Source organism: Crinia signifera, chromosome 4, assembly GCF_055691185.1.
Source record: "Crinia signifera chromosome 4, ASM5569118v1, whole genome shotgun sequence".
NCBI lineage: Eukaryota > Metazoa > Chordata > Amphibia > Anura > Myobatrachidae > Crinia > Crinia signifera.
This window is the reverse complement of record NC_139220.1, coordinates 72,166,517-72,185,810: the sequence shown is the minus strand read 5'-3', so window position 1 is coordinate 72,185,810 and position 19,294 is coordinate 72,166,517. Positions and strand designations below refer to the sequence as shown.

Genomic DNA, 19,294 nt, shown 5'->3' with positions numbered 1-19,294 from the left:
GTCTATAAATGAAATCCTCTCAGGCTGCATGCGCACAACATACAATGCAACCTCCACCCTAACTATAATTCTATGGTTTCTTCTACCAGTTCATTACGCTCGTTAAGGTGAGGTAAACATCACCAGATATCATGGGAGAGTCAGCTGCTTTTATGTCACAAACTAATCCCTTCCCGGACAGTTTGATATTGCAGAGCAAATCAGTGTACGTCATATTGTGAGCTGAAAGCCTTGATTGGTGGAGAATGTGATCCGATTCCTTTTTGGAGCATGAATAAATCTGTGCTCTTTTATGACTGAATGCAGTGAGGCAGCCTGCATCCGCTCCCTCTGCTCCCACAGTGGCAGAATACGTGTGAGGAGCAGGCTGCAGTGACCTAAAATAGCTGCAATAAATGATCTTGAGGTCGTTCGGGTTTTTTCATGCTTTCTCTGCATGGCCTTAATCCACACTAATCTTCTTTTTTTATTATAGGATGTCATATGCAGTTATCCCTGTAGTGCCATCCACTCAGAATATGAGCGTACAGCTGAGTGTCGACAGACATTTAATTATTGGTAATAAACTGCAACTAATTATTTGTAATCAATTCACAGCTGAGGAAATCAGAGCAGTTCTAATCTATATAATGCTAGCCATTGTCAGTGTGTGAATATATCATGTAATATGCAGTAGAACCAGATTTACACAACAGCTAATCGTATTTCTATTGCTGCCATATTGTGTGTAAAAGCACATTCCAAAATGATAACAGGCAGAGAATAGCTTTCGATATATGGGGACAAGGAGGGTTTTCTAGTTACTTTAATACTATATCATCTGGATGCAGCACTAGTATGATGTCACAGGAGAGGACACAGTTACTACCCCCACCCTGTTCCCCCAGTGCACTTGAAGGTGACAACACAGTTGCAATTATTGGAATTAGGATGATTGTGAATATAGTATTTGGTGCCACAATGCGAAAGAAGGGCATAAATATAAAAAGACCAATGCAGATTTTAGATAAGTAAATGGAAGTACTGATTCTATTTTAAAACAATGAAATACAATTTCCTAGTGTGACAGTATTTCAAAAGAATTAAAATAGTTTTTGTATTTAGAAAGGGTTTTAGGAACATAAAAAAGATAAGGCAGCTAATGGGATACTGACGTGTGGGTTATGACCCTCCCAGGCCATTGCTGTGGCTGAGTATAAGCTGAGAGAAGTGCTTATGCAGTGTTTGCTCCACAAAGCAGCTCATGTTAATGACCAGGTATCCTGCATTGTCCCACACATGCAGAACAGTCACATAACATCAGACTCAGCCCATGGATCCCCTCACCTCATATCCATGCCTCAAAGTTGTTCCTTAGTAATAGACCCTCTGACTGCTGCTCCTACAGGCTACATAATTACATAAACATAACAGATGTAAGTATTATGCAGTGTTTACACCTTTAGGTCACTTATCAGTGGTATTTGTTTATATATCTACCCATGATTGATCAAGTTCTCTGGCCATCATATACTGTATATATATATATATATATATATATATATATACAGTGGCAAATTTCCCATTAGGCAGGTGAGGCACGTGCCTAGGGGAGGCACATGTTGGGGGGCGGCACTTGGTTGCTTGTTTTAGGACTGTCAGCCTAAAATGCACCAATAACTGCAAAATAATTCCATTGTACTGTAACAAATGCCATCTTGAATAGAGTGTAAATGGATAGGACATGCACATACTGGCACTGTTAGCTATCCTACTTAGTAAATATCAATAAAGGATGATAATAATTAAAATGTATGCATAATTCAAACAAAAAAATCAGTGGCTTTTTTATTATAATTAAATGGCACACTTAATTGAGGGCTTATAACTAATCAATGAAAATAATTAAATTAGGGAAGGGGGGCGGCCATTACTGTTGTGCCTAGGGGCACCCTCCCCCGTAAATTTGCCCCTGTAAATATATGTATATGTGCCTTCAGTGTTTCTTTGCACATGTACTTTCCTGTCCTACGGAAATTAGGACAACCTTGATGACCTCTGGCGACACAGCACAAACTCTGGAGTGTTTTTTATAGTTTTATTACATTATTGTTTATGTCACAAATTTACGTGTTTCACTACTGTCACAGCTCACACTAAACACTGGTAAAACACGAAGTGAGTGTAAGCGCTAACTGTGCACCATAGACCACATTATATATATATATATATATATATATATATATATATATATATATATATATATATATATATACACACACAGGTTGAGTATCCCGTATCCAAAATGCTCGGGACCAGGAGAATTTTGGATAACGGATTATTCCGTATTTCGGAATATTTTAATATTTCAATGATGTATTTTGAAGTATCTTGCATTTATGCTGTATAAACACATAATATACACACAAATATATTTTAATACCACATAAAATACACACAAATATATTTTAATTGTTCAAAAAACAAGGTTTCAAAACGTGAAACAAAATGTGTGTACTATCTCAGCACTGAATTTGAATGCCAAGCAATCATTGTCTTGTACATATATAGTGCCAGTTACATATCATGTCCCCAGTGATGCTGTTACAAATGTCCCCAGTGAGTTTCTAGCAAAAAAATTTTTTTTTTTCACTTTCTGGAATGTCCGTATTTCGGAATAATTCGGATAACGGATATTCGGATACGGGATACTCGACCTGTATATATATATATATATATATATATATATATATATATATATATACACACACACACAATTATTTTGTGTGTCGGGCACATATATATGCCTTGTGCCCGTTTGTGTGTCTCTGAAACACTGCCATCTGGTGGCAGCGAGTGAAACTACATCCCTTTCTCTATCACACATGCACAAACACAGGGGCAATCACAAGGTAGCAGACTAGCTTTCAAAGCATTTTCTTCAAGCGGGCTTACCAGTAAAGTATATAAGCAGGATTGCTTCTATTTACACTAGCCTTAAAGGTACATTATAATGAAAGAAGACAAACACTAAAGTAAGTTTTCCTTTTGAAAATATTAGTATTCCTGTCTGAAAGACATTTACTTGTAATGGTTTTGACAATACAAGGAAGTGCTACTGTAGTTCACTGTTATAAGCAATAAACCAGAAGCAGCATTTTATTTGCTGTTTCTAACAAACTAATTACCATCAGTGGCGTAACTTATGTAAGGCAGCCCACGCTGCCGCTTGGGGGAGCGAGCGGCAGGGGGGACTGTGTGGGCGCCAGGCACCGGCACCCGCCCGGCGTACTGACAGTGACTGTGACTGACAGTGCTGCCTGCCGCTACCCCCGCGCTGGCTGAGCACGGGAGGCAGGCGGCCGCGGGCAGTCATGTCAGAAAGCCAAATCCCTGCCATACTTCTGGCTCTGCGCGGGGCTGCAGCAGGGAGGCAGAACGGCGCTGAACTGCCGGGTCCCTGCTGCCGAGATTGAAAGCTGCAGGCTGAGCACTCCCTGCTCTGCCGCCCCTCCTGCTGTCAGCTGTTAATACTTTCTGCACTGTGCTGCGCCTGTCGCACTGACAGCACAGCGCAGGAGACAGATTGAAGAGAGCGGCTCCCCTCATGATAAGATAACAATGGCGCCACCAGTGCTCTCTGTATGCCCACCATCCAGGACCAGTGAGCATCAGCCTCTCTTCCCCCCACTTCCTGCACACAGGGATTCGGGCCCGGCCAGCTCCTCTTCTCCTCCTAATTATGAAAGCGGGCTCCAGGGACTGCAACCTGTGTATGCATACACAGGGCATATACACCTGCTGCTGCTGCTTGCCCTCAGCCTGAGTGGACACAGGTAGGCAGCCCTCTTACTTTATTTTATTATTATTATTTATTTATTTACAAAAACTGTACTTATATAACTTTTTATTTTAACATATGTATGTGTGTAATATAAAATATATGTACAGTGTTTTGCATATTATCTATCTATCCACAGTATCCCCAGCACTTAGCTAACCCAAATATGTGGGTGTACCTGACCGGTGACCCTCTTCTTGAGGGATAAGCCTCTGTATATTCCCACTAAGGTGCTAAGATGGCACTCTAGAGACTTTCGAGTGATGAAAATGAAAACAGTGTTCCACTTTCATTACTGGAAGGTCTCCAGAGTGCCATCTTAAAACCTTGGTGTGGATATATACAAGGTATAGGTATAGGTATATATATATATATATATATATATATATATATATATATATATATATATAAAAAATAAATATATATATATATATATTAATTATATATGCAGCAGGCACTTAAAGCATTGTTTTTTTTTTCTCAGTTCCCCTTTTCACCAGTACGATGGCTGTGCCCATTATCGCTCTCCCTCTGGCTTTCAGGATCGATCTGGGCTGACCAGTGTTCTCTGGTGAGAACACTGGAAATGTAACTAGATTATACTGCACAATGTATCTATCTAGTCAGGCGATGGCGACGCATCGCCGTTGCTCAGGGTTATACACACAGAGCAATCCGTGCTTTATTTCTAAGCAAACTACTCATTGCTTAGAAATAGCCCTTGAGTTGCTTCTTGAGTATGCCCAATGGACACAGTGTGATCATTGAGATTGTAAATTTATATTTTACTATCGGCTCCAATGTTTTGATTATTTTCCTTTGGTGGCCTATGTATGTATTTTCGGTACTCTTTACCTAGCACGGCGCCCACGATGTCCATTGCGGTCATCGGGGGTAAAAAATCGCGGGCACTAAAAAAACGGGTGCGACGCGATGCCCGCGATTTCCCATAGGGATCAATGTTAAAAGTGTGATTGGACGCGATTTTACTGTTCAATGCCTCAATGCCCGCGATTTTTCCATAGGAAACAATGTTAAATGGGCCACAGAGCCCTAATAGTCCCCCTGAAGTCTTAAATGGCCCCCACAATTGTTAACGCCGCCCCACGATCAACGTGAACCCGAAGCGTGGCGAGCGCAGCGAGCCCGCGAGGGGCGGCGAGCCCGCGAGGGGCGGCGAGCCCGCGAGGGGCGGCGGTACGCGTCCTCTGACCTTTTCATACCCCCACTATCCACGTCGGCGTGGAGTTGAGAATAGAATAGTGTGGAGAGCGCAGCGAGCCACCGAGCCCGAAGCGTGGCGAGCCCCGCGAGGGGACGCGGATACCTGTGAAGCCCGCGAAGGGACGCGTTTACCTGTGAAGGTATCCGCGTCCGCTCGCCACGCTTCGGAGGCTCGCTGCGCTCGCCACACTATTCTATTCTCAACTCCACGCCGACGTGGATAGTGGGGGTATGAAAAGGTCGGAGGACGCGTACCGCCGCCCCTCGCGGGCTCGCTGCGCTCGCCACGCTTCGGGTTCACGTTGATGGTGGGGTGGCGTTAACAATTGTGGGGGCCATTTCAGACTTCAGGGGGACTATTTGGGCTCTGTGGCCCTTTTAACATTGTTTCCTATGGAAAAATCGCGGGCATTGAGCCATTGAACAGTAAAATCGCGTCCAATCACACTTTTAACATTGTTCCCTATGGGAAATCGCGGGCATCGCGTCGCATCCGTTTTTTAGTGCATTTGATGGCCGCGATGCCCGCCGTGCTAGGTAAAGAGTACCGTATTTTCTATCAGTGCTGATGTGTTTTATTATTTTCCTGTTGGGGCCTATGTGCTTTTTCTGGTGGCGTATGTGCAGGGGGGAGCAAAATTTGCAGCTACGCCACTGATTACCAGCCTGTCAACATAACAGTAATATCAGCACCGGCAAACAGAACATCATAACAGTAATATCAGCACCGGCAGGTGTGAGCGGCCACCAGAACAACACTTGAGTTTCTCAGTCGGGAGCTATCTAGTAGCTGCCGGTTTGCAATCCACTTGAATTCACCCCATAGAGGAGAGGAGCAGTGTTAGCATTTTGTTATATAGGATGTCTCCAAGTAACTTTGAGCCTGTAACAGCTTATCATATGCAATCCTTAAGCAATGCAAATGCAGGAGGAGGCGCATACCACGGGATATGGTCGCTAGGTTGACACTATGAAGTTCGACATAGGGTCAGTCACTAAAAGTCAACAGAGCTTAGGTCGAGTCATAAAATAGGTCGACCTGGTTAAGGTCGACAGGGTTGGAAGGTCATTACAAGCATTAGGCCAACAATGGGAAGGTCGACAGTCAAAAGGTCGACATGAGTTTTTCACGTTTTTTTTCCCAAAGCAGGCAGTATTTCATACCCCAGGGCATGGAGGGAGAATGTAATATTGTGCACATAGCATGGCGAGCGCAGCGACAGGGGACACGGTACACTCATACTTACATCCAAATTTGAGACAAAAAAAACATGAAAAACTCATGTTGACCTTTTCACTGTCAATCTTCCCATTGTCGACCTAATTGCTTGTGTCAACCTTCCGACCCTGTTGACCCTAGCCACATCAACCTATTTCATGGTCGACCTACACCCTGTCGAAATTTAGTGGTTGACCTAATGTATGTCAACTTTCATAGTGCCAACCCTATAACCCATACCACCCCTGCCTGCATTGGTGATCTGTCCCTCTGCGACTACAGCCTGAGTAAGTCTAACCTTACAGCCCGGCTTGCAAGGCCAAGGAAACTGCACCTCACCACATGACAGTCGGTCGTTTCTGAAAATGCCAGCTGCTCCCGCACATCCCCACAAATGCCTGTCAATCGGGCAGAGGCATTCGCTGTTCTGTGGTTTAATGGCAGGACCCGTTTTGCGCATGCGCAGAATGTTTCCTGCATGCGCGCAACACAAAAAACTTTAGGAATAATGCGGGATGAATTAGCCCCTTGGACTTGGTGGGAGCAATAAAGAATTAGTGCAGACAGACAGTGATCTCAGACTGAAAGGAAACTTGAGCTAATCCATGCATTACACACACTCACACACACACACACACACACACAGACAGACAGTGCACTTACACAACATGTTCAGCACCCTGGATAAATAGATAGCAGTGTATAAAGCTGAGTACACACGGGGGCGATAGGGGGCTGAAATCGCTGGAAATATGGTCGCAGGCAACCATATTGCTAGTGATGGGAGTGTGCCCCGGTGATAAATCGCCGGGTGCGCGCTCCCGTTTTCAGACCCATTCTAATCGCTGGTCGCAGGAGCTTGCACCTGCGACCAGCTGATTACCTCTGCGGCTCCCCCCAGCAGAGGTTCGTTTTCATCAGCAACCATCTCTGGTCGCTGATGAAAAGGAGACACTGGGCAATATATTGCTCAGCCATATATAGCTGAGCAATATATCTCCCCCGTGTGTACGGGGCTTAAGTCATGTATTGGTCAACATCCCATAAAGTATCTGGAGCCAGAAATAAAATATATCAGTTTTTTTGGTACTTATGTATTATATGGGCTGCCGATTTTTTGATTGTATGCCTTAACTTAAGGCATACAATCAGATGCGATGCGATATCGCATCACATCGCATACGACCATATCGATGACCCGATTTTTCCATAGGATTCAATGTTAAAATGGACTGAGTCCATTTTAACATGGAATTCAATGGGAAAAAGGGGTCCTTTTCATACCCCTACTATCCAAGTGGGCATGGAGTTGGATATAAACCTTTGGCAAGCGTAGCGAGCCACTGAGCCCGAAGCGTGGCGAGCGTACACAGAATACCGTCCCCTCGCGGGGCTCGCCACGCTTCGGCAGCCCAGTTAGTACATAAGTACCGTTTTTTTTTTATAAATTAACATATACAAATGAAATTGCATTATTTGAATGAATTGTATATACTTCTTTTGATCTACATCTATTGCGGGTAGTGTGCATAATGGACAAACATGACTTTTCTATACATACAGAAAGTTGTCACTGCAATTGTGGTAATCAGTATTTGCACTGGCAGCTGAGGATTGGTCAATGGAGGTCGCTATACTGACGGCCTTGCATTTACTTGCAGTGCATGTGAGGAAATGGAGCATACAGCAGCTAATAATTCTACTGCACCACAGCTGACGCTCGGGTGTATGTGGGTATGGGACCATACCAAGCAATAGGGTTCACCATCAGCCTTTACCAGCATTTACTAGCCTTAAATTATACATGCTATTTAGCCCCAATGGACACAAGGCCTAAGATTAGATTCCATAATGTCATTTGGAGCAGGGGCTACAAAGCCAAAATTCAGCAATAAATCAATTTTCCATGTAGTCAGCTTTTCTATCAGTCAATAAATGAATTCCAATGTGTCTCTCTTTCCCATACTGTAGGTACTGGTATTTACCGCAATATAATAGGCATGTTACAGGCAAAGCAATATCAGTGATGAAGGTTCTAAACGGACACAGGAAAAATGATGCAAAGACCAGAAAGAATCCATCACCACGCCTGATGCACCCAGGCCCAGCCATTCACACTGCTGACATAAGAGAAATCTGCTGACTCTCTCCTACTGCCTGGCCATCTCTATATATGTATGTGCTGAGGCCAGAATGAGAATTCTACAATGAAATGAGCATATATATTGATGGATCAGTGACTGCAAGTAGGAGGAAGCAATGCAATCCGCTAATGGGGGCCCTAAATCATGGACAAGCTTGTATCAGTAACATCATACAGCATGCAGAAATGCTCAATAGGACCCTGGAGTATTAAACAGAGAGGAGAAAGGATTTTTATGCATTGTCAGTGAATATGCTGCAACTGCAACCTCATTTATTTATTTTTTTTAGGGGGGGGGGGGGGGGGGTAAAACAATTGGCAAATATATTGTATTCCTGTATATCTGTAACAACGTGGTTCATGCACAGAGAGCATATATTGTTCTCCATTAGTTTTACCATTATAACTGCAGCTTTGAGGCTGCATGCTGTGTTCCGGATGGCCAGCTATCAAGAAATATTGTCCAATGCAGTAATAATAAGGATGACAATATATACTGTATGTATGTATGTAGGAAGGTATGCATGCATGTATGTGGATAGATAGATTTCATTACACTGCAAAAAAAAAAAACTATAGCCAAAAACATACACAGATTAAATGGCAGCAATGGCAATGATGCAGTTATCTAGATCTATGTCAAATGTAACATATTCAGCTGGAAGTCGCACTGGATATATGGAACAATGCTAAACTGTGACACTTTCTGAGCACAATGTACACATTGTACATATACACACACCATATACATATACACACAGTACATCCAGGGCAAGAGAGCAGCAGATCTTTTTATCTGTGTGGAAATAGCTGTGTGGAACAGCTAAGCAGGGTACCCACTGGTGGGTTCCCAAAGCTGCTGGACACTGGAACATCATATAAATAATATTCATTAATTTATTACTCATGCCCCAAGCGATCACCACACAAACTCATATTAAATACTTTTATGAATAAATCCATCATATATTTATTTAAATCTAGTAAATAGACTCTAAGTCATTTCAACTTTGGCCTTTAATATACATTAGAGGTTCTCTTTTGCAAAAGCTTAAAGCCCTGAATCCAGCAAAATAGGACATATTTGCCAATTTATCACAGCCATTTCCGGGGAAGGCTATTGCAAATGTTAGCACCGTCTGCCGGGGTGTATTCTGCCATAACTCCCCATACAAAGCATTGGGGCGCATTTTATCACTGACAGCAGCGTTAGAGTACTGGAGCTATTCTCCAATAGGGTTAGGGTTCCCACAGGAACCATATTAGTCCCAGCACACATGTGGGAGCAGAGGAAAAGCTCTTCAATACAACAATGATGGGGCAAGCAGTAACTATTCAGCGGAATAGGAGCTAATCAACACTTATCTGCACCTGTGATTTCAATAAAATACATTGTGGTAATGAAGATTTCCCATCTCTGTGATTATCAGAAATAGAACATTTAAATTGTGCAGGGGATTACTAAGTATACCCTTTAGAGCAGGACTGTCCCATGCGGCATAGATGGCCTAACCACTTTCCTAGGTAACTTAGGGGACCCAGTGAGTATAGGGACCTTCCAGGGAGCCTCTAAACGAGTGAAATTGTTTTCTTTTTCCTTTTCGGGGCCAGCTAACATCTTGTCTAGAGCAACAAATTGGTCCCTACCATAGAGATGTAGTTACCCAGTGTTATTTTCTATTAAATGCCTTGCATTTTTAATTAGTAGTATTAAATACACCAGGAAGTGGCTGCTTGTACAAGTTACCATAGCATATAATACTAAGGAGCTTATTAACTACGACCTGGTAATGGTGCTGATTCAGCTTTGTTAAAAATGGACAAAACCACACTGCACTGCAGGTGGGGGGATGTAACACGTATGGGTGTGTCCAAACTGAATCTAAATTGCAGTGTAAAAATAAAGCTGCCTAAAATCTATTAGTTACATGCAAAGGCAGCCAGTATTTACCCTGCAGAGAAACAATAGAAATGTATCTGCTTCCCTTTTGTACTAATAATCAGAGCATATCTCATGGTCCAATAGTGATACCTGGATCTGAGGACAATCCTGGCCTTGCCTGACACAGGCCCTGATTAACCACAATAGTGCGAGTGGTACCTTTAAATAAAATTATTTTGCAGTCATTTAAAAACTCCTCTTGGTTTTGATCTCTGCTAATGCAAAGATTCTATTACTAAACCTCTTCATGGACTAACAGCATTTAAACTATTACGGTCTATTAATATACAATTTCTATAACATTAAACATTGGTAAGTGCTACGCAAACCCATTATTTTAAATATTTACTCAGTGAAAATCTGTCTTTGCCTACTTAAGGGTAATATGATATTAAAGAGTAGGATTGTTACTGTGCTGTAGGGAAACTTCTCTTTCAGAGGGAAAATAACATGAGATGATGAGATACACACATGATCACAAGACAAGTCCATCTCTCTCAGATCATCTGTCATTTTATTGGAAGAGTGAAAGACTAGTTCCCAAAGGAGATGCACTGTCTGTCCCCCATATCATCGCTGTGGTCACTGAACCTGACACAATGCGGTATTAGTGCAAGCCGACTTGTGACAACAGCAAGGTGCCATCCAGGCCACAATGCGTTCTGTATGCAATAGTCTTTCCTGACCTGATGAGATCCTTATCCTAAATACATTCACATATTGGCCCTTATTCAGATATGACTGCAGTACAAATTTGTTTGGAAAATGGGCAATACCATGTGCACTGCAGGTGGGGCAGATGTAACATGTGCACAGAGAGTTACATTTGGGTGGGGTGTGTTGAAACTGAAATCTAAATTGCAGTGTAAAAATAATGCAGCCAGTATTTACCCTGCACAGAAACAAAATAACTCACACAAATCTAACTCTCTCTGCACATGTTACATCTGCCCCACCTGCAGTGCACATGGTTTTGCCCATTTTCCAAACAAATTTGTACTGTGATCAGATCTGAATAAAGGCCATAGTGCAGACATGTGTCCATACATACATAATATACAGTGTGAGTACAATTGTGCAGGTATAAAGTACACATGTGCCTACATATAAGTACACGTGCCTACATACAGAACAAGTATGCATCTGCCAACAGACAAGTTCCCATCACAAGCTGGCATTAGGTACTGTACTTGCTGCATAGAGAATTGGAAATATTTATAAATGTCAATGAGAATATGGCATATGACCTGACAGTGCCTATAACAGCTTAACCAGCATTCTGAATACTGCATGTCCCATCATCCCCCAGTACAGTGCCACTGAGTGCAGAGACAGCCTCTAGGATGCTGAGCAAGCCGCATAAGGAGATGCTGCCTCAGTAAGACCACAGAGTCATGCCTATGTACACTATAGCAGGCTTTATGCTGCACTGCAGCTACTAATACCTACTGTCACATGAGATCATAGCTCCAATACACGGCATGCATGCAGCCTTATTACATGGAAAGAAAGCAGCATACAATACGCTATAACATAGCAACACTGGTACCCAGATGATGTAGCTCCACTGACATCCTCTACTTCCAATGAGAATGAGATATCTTTTATAACGAGACACGATGGATGGGCGATTGTGTGTGCGGTGTAGAGGGTAGCAAGCAGGTCACTTACCCATAAGCAGCCAGATGGAGCCACCAGACACTAGGAGGAATGTCAGCATGTCTCCCTGTGCCGGCTGCAGCATGGAGCACTCAGCTGGAGAAAGAGGGAAGGGGGCGTCGCAGAGCAGGCACTGCAGTGAGCAGCGGCAGGTGGGATCACACAGCAGCGCACCGCACGCAGTAGTAGGGCAGTATTATTATTAGCCTACCCTCTGGTGGGACCTCCCTCAGTATGATGCTGCTGCCTCACTGCCTGCCCCTCCTGCTGCAGGGATTCTGCCAGCAGCACGTGTCTGTCAGTGACAGTGTAGTGTACGGCAGTAACCTCTGCTGTGTGTGTAATGTGGTGGTGTGATGTGTGCAGTATACTGTATGTGGGTCTCAGCACTGTGGATTGCAGGGATTGAATGGAGGATGCTATGATCAGTGTGCATTTACTAGTTAACAGACCATAGGTCGACACATGAAAAAGGATGACATGGTTTTAGGTTGACGCAAGCATTAGCTTGACCTTGAAAAGGTCGACATGGGTTTTTCACTTTTTTGGCCCAAATGTCACAAACACACAGTTGACATGGACATGGGCACTGTGTCTCCTCGCATGATTCGCTGCGTGCGCCATGCTTTGGCCACTAGTGATTCTTTCTTCACGCCCTAGTGCAGGGCTGGGCAACACCGGCCCTCAAGATGTTAATGAACTACACATCCCAGGATGCTTTGCATTAGTTTTGCTATGTGGCCATGCTGAAACTGATGCAAGGCATGTTGGGATGTTTAGTTCATCAACATCTGGAAGGCCGGTGTTGCCCAGCCCTGCCCTAGTCCGCATGGGTCTTCAACCTGTGGCCCTCCAGATGTTGTGAAACTACATGTTCCAACATGCATTGCCACATTTTTTCCTATTGGAGCATGCCAAAACTGTCAGGGCATGCTGGGACATGTAGTTCCACAACATCTGGAGGGCCACAGGTTGAAGACCTGTGCTAGTGGATGGTAGGGCATGAAATACTGTCTGTCAGCCCATGTCAACCTTTTGCCTGTCAACCTACTCAATGTCGACCTAATGCTTGTGTCGACATAATGACCCTGTGGACCTAAAGCCATGTCGATCTATTTCATGTGTCGACCTAAGGCCTGTCGTCCTTCATTGGTCGACATAATGCATGTCGACCTAGTGACCGTATACCTTACTAAAAACGACGACTCATTCCTAGTCAGGCTACGCTGGGCATCACCGGTATCAGGAGAAAGCTGAGAAAGTGTTAAGGGGCATACACACTGGGTGATATTCACCCCATTTCTAAGTGAAAATGAAGCACTGCTCGCTCCATGTGTATAGCCCCAGGTGCCGGCAATGCGCGGTCCTGCATATCGCCATCATCTGCAGAGAAAGACAATCTTTTGTGCTAGATTGTGGGCCTTGCCTATAAACAAAAGCCCTGCTCTGCACAGATCACTCAGCACACATCGCGGTGTGCATCGTGGGTGTACCGCCATGTGTGCTGAGCGATTGTGCTTTAGCCCGTCACTCAGCACAGGCGCCCCTGTTGCCCTGTGTGTACAGGGGGATGCAGTTACAATCCAAGCGGTCGGGATCCCGGCGTTCAGAATCCCGACCGCCGAAATGCCGACACATTCTCCCTCCGTGGGTGTCCACGACACCCCTAGAGGGAGAATAAATTAGTGTGCCGAGCGTAGCGAGGCACCGGGCCCGCTGCGTGGCGAGCGCAGCGAGCCCGCAAGGGGGGGCGATCCACGTCCCCTCCTTGTCGGCATTTCGGCTGTCGGGATTCCGGCGTCGGGATTCTGTACGCCGGGATCCCGACCGCCGGGATTCAATACTGAATCCGTGTACAGGGCTTTAGAAAAAACTGAGGGCCATCATTGCACAATGGTTTACCCCGCGTGGACTCTCCTGAAGATATGTAAGATTACTTTTTTATTCATTACCAGCAGGAGCAGATTGGGATGTAAAACCAGCCCAGGAAATTTATGGAAGCAGCCCTGGGGGTGGGGTCTGCTGAGGGGGTGGAGTCTGTCAAAAGGGGGAGAATCCCTACAAATCTGATTCATAGTTGCATGCAGTTGTGGCCTTCCTTGTATTTTTTGATGCAGTTGCATATGCAACTTTATGCTAATGCTGTTAAACTGCCACCATTGCATGCATTATTAAAACTTTCACCTGCCCTATCCTAGGCGCAGATCATCCTCCAAAGCGAGCAAATCAGCTTCTCTGTACGCAACCACTTTCAGCAGCTGATGGGCTGGTTGTTTATCAATATCCATTTTATCACTTTGTACAGCTTGATACATCTGGCCCATAGAGAGGTTATCGTGTACTTAGACGATATAAGAGTATTCGGATCAACTCTACAGGAACACAACCAGTGCCTTCTAAAAGTACCGGAAAAGTTGATTAAAGGTGGGCTGAAACTGTCACTCGATAAGTGTCGACTATGCCAATCCAGAGTCAAGTACTTAGGACACATGGTCAGCCGAGATGGAGTAGCAAATGACCCAAAGAAAGTAGAGGCAGGGAAAAAATGGCCCCGACCCAGCAACTTGAAGGAACTGCGGTCATGCTTAGGTTTCTGCAGGTATTACTGCCGATTTGTCCCAAACTAGTCGTGCATTGTAAAATCTCTGACCGACTTAACCAAAGGATACCCTTCAACCAACAAGCGAGTAAAGACTAAAAAAGAGTGATACAAGACAAAAGAGCCATTTGGAGACCGCCGCCTGTGAAGCCGCCTTCATAGACCACTGACTAAAACAATGTTAAACCGAAGCACCAGTTCTCAGTTATGTGGACCCGAAACTACAGTACCTTATGTTCTTCATATTGATGCTTCACTAAATGGTCTAGGAGGCGTGTTATACCAGAAGCACAGAGATGAACTGAGACCTGTGTCCTTTGTTAGTCGTGGGCTTAACGAAAGTGAACGCCGATATCCAACACACGTACTGGAATATTTGTCTCTAAAATGGTGCATCGTCGACAAGTTTTGCTCAACAGGACCATTATTTTGGGCATACAAATACAGCCTGTTATTCTATTATTGGAGGAAAAGCTATTGATACATTTGTCTCTACCACATAGTTATAACTATAGCAGAAGGAACTTTGCAAACGGAACTTCACAGCTTTACTGGCTACCATTTTACAGAAGTGTAGCAAATATATGAGACATACAAGACTCAGTTAAATGTTATAAGAGACAGTGTGTGAATTTACACAGGTATCTAAATCCATTCTAACTGACTACAGTGAAGGGCTCCAACTCTCACTATTAATATTACAGTATATATATATATATATATATATATATATATATATATATATATATATATCTGTTATATACTAAAATGGCAGGTGCTGTTCTACTATCATATTGAAAACTATGAACCAATCACTGCCAGATGCACACAGACATGCGCGGTAGCAGAGCCGGCCCTAGGCATAGGCAAACTAGGCAAATGCCTAGGGCGTTTGGAATGCCTAGAGGCACCAGCAGCTTCTGCTGATTAAATGGTATGCAGCATGTCTATATGCTGTGTGTGAGTGAGGCTGTATCTGCATATGAAATAGTGTATTCATGGTAAACACTGTAACATAGCATTCCGTATGCAGGTACAGCCACAGTCGCACACAGAATATAGGCATGCTGCATATCATTTTAATCATCAGAAGCTCCTTGTGTGTACTGGTCACATAATAATGCAAATAAGACGAATTTTCAGCAAAAAAGCCACCCAATGTTAGCAGAACTGGCCAGGAGCTGCATGGCCAATTGAGGCAAGATGTATGAGGAAACATCTGTATCCAAGCAGAGGCAGAGGTCACAGTGTAAGCGGCTGTGCGAGTGCTGTCTGCGGGTGGTTTGGTTGTGCAATAGTGTTCGGCATGTGTGTAGGGGCATTATGTGTGTCATGAATAAATGCATTAATAATGTGTGACAAATGTATAACGGGCACTATGTGTGTCATGTGTATAAGGTCATTAATAATGTGCAACATATGTGTAATGGGCATTACGTTTGTCATGTGTATAAGGGCATTAATAATGTGCAACATATGTGTAATGGGCATTATGTGTGTCATGTGTATAAGGTCATTAATAATGTGCAACATATGTGTAATGGGCATTACGTGTGTCATGTGTATAAGGGTATTAATAATGTGCAACATATGTGTAAGGGGCTTTATATGTTTCATTATGTGTATGAAGGGCATTAATAAAGGTTGGCATAATGTGTAAGGGGCATTATGTTTATAAGGACATTAATAATGTGTGTCATGTATAAGGGGCATTACTGTGTGGTATTATCAGGGGTGCCAAGAGAAAGGGGTATGGGGTACAAATTACCCAGGCCAAAGTCTGATGAAAGGGCCCAGTGGGGGCCCCAGGCCCCCTCCCTTAAGTGACAGCAGCAGCTGCAGCTCTTCTCCACTGCCCAGCACACACTGCTTTGTGCTGGGCAGAGGAGTGTGGACATGGAGGTGCTTAAAATACAATATTTTCTCAGGATTTTTTTCTAAGGGTATAATGTGAATAATGTGAGGAGTAATGTATATAAGGTGGATTCAGTATTGAATCCCGGCGGTCGGGATCCCGGCGTTTAGAATCCCGACGCCGGAATCCCGACAGCCGAAATGCCGACAAGGGGGGGACGTGGATCGCCCCCCCTTGCGGGCTCGCTGCGCTCGCCACGCAGCGGGCCCGGTGCCTCGCTACGCTCGGCACGCTATTTTATTCTCCCTCCAGGGGTGTCGTGGACACCCCAGGAGGGAGAAAGTGTCGGCATTTCGGCGGTCGGGATTCCGGCGTCGGGATTCTGAACGCCGGGATCCCGACCGCCGGGATCTTAACTGCATCCCATATAAGGTAAGGTGGTACTACTGTGTGATATAAAGTGAATAAGGGAAACCATCACATGATATAATTTGAATAAAGTTGCACTACTGTGTGGCATAATTTGAATTGGGGGTACTATTGTGTGGCCATGCCACTTCCCAGCAAGAACACACCCCTGTTTGGGCTGTGCACCGAATGTGTGCACTGTTTCTATATAAAATATTGCAGGTAGGAGCACCAAAATTGTGACTGCTATGATGAGGGTTGATGGTGCTTAGAAAGGGGAGCAAGGTCAGAGGCGGAACTAGTGGCGGTGCTAGGGAAAGGGGAGCAAGGTCAGAGGTGGAACTAGGGGGCACCAGTGAAAATCTTGCCTAGGTTGTCATTCAGGCTAGGGCCGGCTCTGTGCGGTAGAAAGCTAAACTGTGGCATCATCACAGCTCCCTTCAAGACTGACGATGACACCAGACGCATGAGCAGTAGCGCAAACAGGATGCCAGGAGTGTGATGGAAGCCCAGACCACTCAAGGTCTCACAACAGCCTGCACAGACTTCTGGCGCATGCACACTAGTGCAAACCGGACGCCGGAAGTGTGGCGGAAGTCCGGCGCACTTGAGGTTCTTTAGCTGTTTATACTCACTAACTTGGTTTCAGATGTTTATCTTATTAGCCCCCACTTTGCACAACTATAACAGTATTAACTAGATACTTTTAAATAACTTGTCAAGCGTATATCATCACTTATGGACTAATTACTGAAAACGGTGACAGGAAGTGAGGTCACAATGAATTAATTAGGCACATATATAAAAATATATGAGCTTGTATTTATACCTATCTGTTGCCAATGAATCAATGTATTATGCAAATGACCCTACAGGAAGTTAGGTATAAAAATGGAACCCATAGGCATGGAGAGACACCTTGACAAAGCAGTCAGCAGTACTGCGAAACGCGTTGGTGCTTGCCATTTGGACCCCATTTGTTTTAAGGAAATATCATCTCCACACCCAAGGACTTGCCCCACCTGCTTATTCATCTGATCTGATTTCCCCCACCCTTGGAAGTCTCTTGCCAGTAAAACTATGGATACCTGACCACTCACAGTAGTGAGGACTCCCGAGCAGGCTAATTCCATCTGTGCCATTGGTTGTAGTCCACTCCAACTTCTTCAGGACACCATATAGTGGCAACTAGGGACTCCTTCAAAAACCTTCCCCCAGGATCAGAGCAGGTTCATTATCCTTGAACTGGTGACTATAAAATTGGGTCCATAACAACCTTTCTTTTATTCAATTCTTGTTTTTAATGTATTGTATTTTAACTTGTATTTTAACTTGTTTAATGGTCATTAAATAGTTACTGAATTATTGGTAACAGTCAGCGCTGCTTTTTCTTGTTTATTTTTTATTTTTACCTACCTGGGAGCTGACTACTCCCTCAAGCAGCTGCTTTTGATTAAACCACTCAGGGCAAGCGCTCTACACTAACCACAGGTTAGTTCTGTCTTTTTTATAAATACAAGCCTGGTCTCATTCCACTTGCACCCAGGGGCTGGCTGGCAACTTTTAGCCTAGGGGGCAAGTCCAGAGCACTGGCCCATACCCCGCCTCCCCCCCCCCCCCCCAACACTCTGGAAGACGGAATGCTTGCGCGCTGAAATCATAAGGGGGCGTGGCCTATACCATGATTGTATTGTGTACCTGCAGATTGCACATTGTGATGCTAATTACACATTATGCCGCACACCTTGATGCCCATTACACTCTATACTGTGATGGCAATTACCCAATGATCCCCACACCGTAATGCCCATTACGCCCCATACCATGATGCCCATTGCACCGCACAATGTGATGTCCACAGTGCCAGATTTGCCCCCACATTGCCAGATATTCCGCCACAGTGCCAAATACACATATGCCCCCACAGTGCCAGAGACACATATGCCCCCAAAGTGCCAGATATTCCCCCACAGTGCCAGAGACACATATGCCCCCACAGTGCCAGATATGCCCCCACAGTGCCAGAGACACGTATGCCCCCACAGTGCAAGAAATGCCCCCACAGTGCCAGGGACACATATGCCCCCACAGTGCCAGATATGCCCCCACAGTGCCAGATACACATATGCCCCCACAGTGCCAGATATTCTCCCACAGTGCCAGAGACACATATGCCCCCACAGTGCCAGATATTCCCCCACAGTGCCAGAGACACATATGCCCCCACAGTGCTAGAGACACATATGCCCCCACAGTGCCAGATATTCACCCACAGTGCCAGAGACACATATTCCCCCCACAGTGCCAGATACACATATGCCCCCACAGTGCCAGAAATGCCCCCACAGTGCCAGAGACACATATGCCCCCACAGTGCCAGATATGCCCCCACAGTGCCAGACACACATATGCCCCCACAGTGCCA

The 19,294-nt window shown here is 44.6% G+C and overlaps 1 protein-coding gene across 3 annotated transcripts in view; it reads right to left on the bottom strand.

Annotated features, from left to right (window-relative positions):
* Positions 1–12,246, bottom strand: part of ACSL6 (acyl-CoA synthetase long chain family member 6) — a 226,455-nt gene extending 214,209 nt beyond the window's left edge. For all 3 annotated transcript variants that reach the window (XM_083181844.1, XM_083181845.1, XM_083181843.1), the window contains exon 1: positions 12,020–12,246. Coding sequence is in view for 1 of the 3 variants with exons in the window: in XM_083181843.1 (XP_083037969.1) it covers positions 12,020–12,092 (73 nt within the window). In the remaining 2 variants the exon portion in view is untranslated. The remainder of the gene's footprint in view (positions 1–12,019) is intronic.
* Between the last annotated feature and the right edge of the window lie 7,048 nt (positions 12,247–19,294).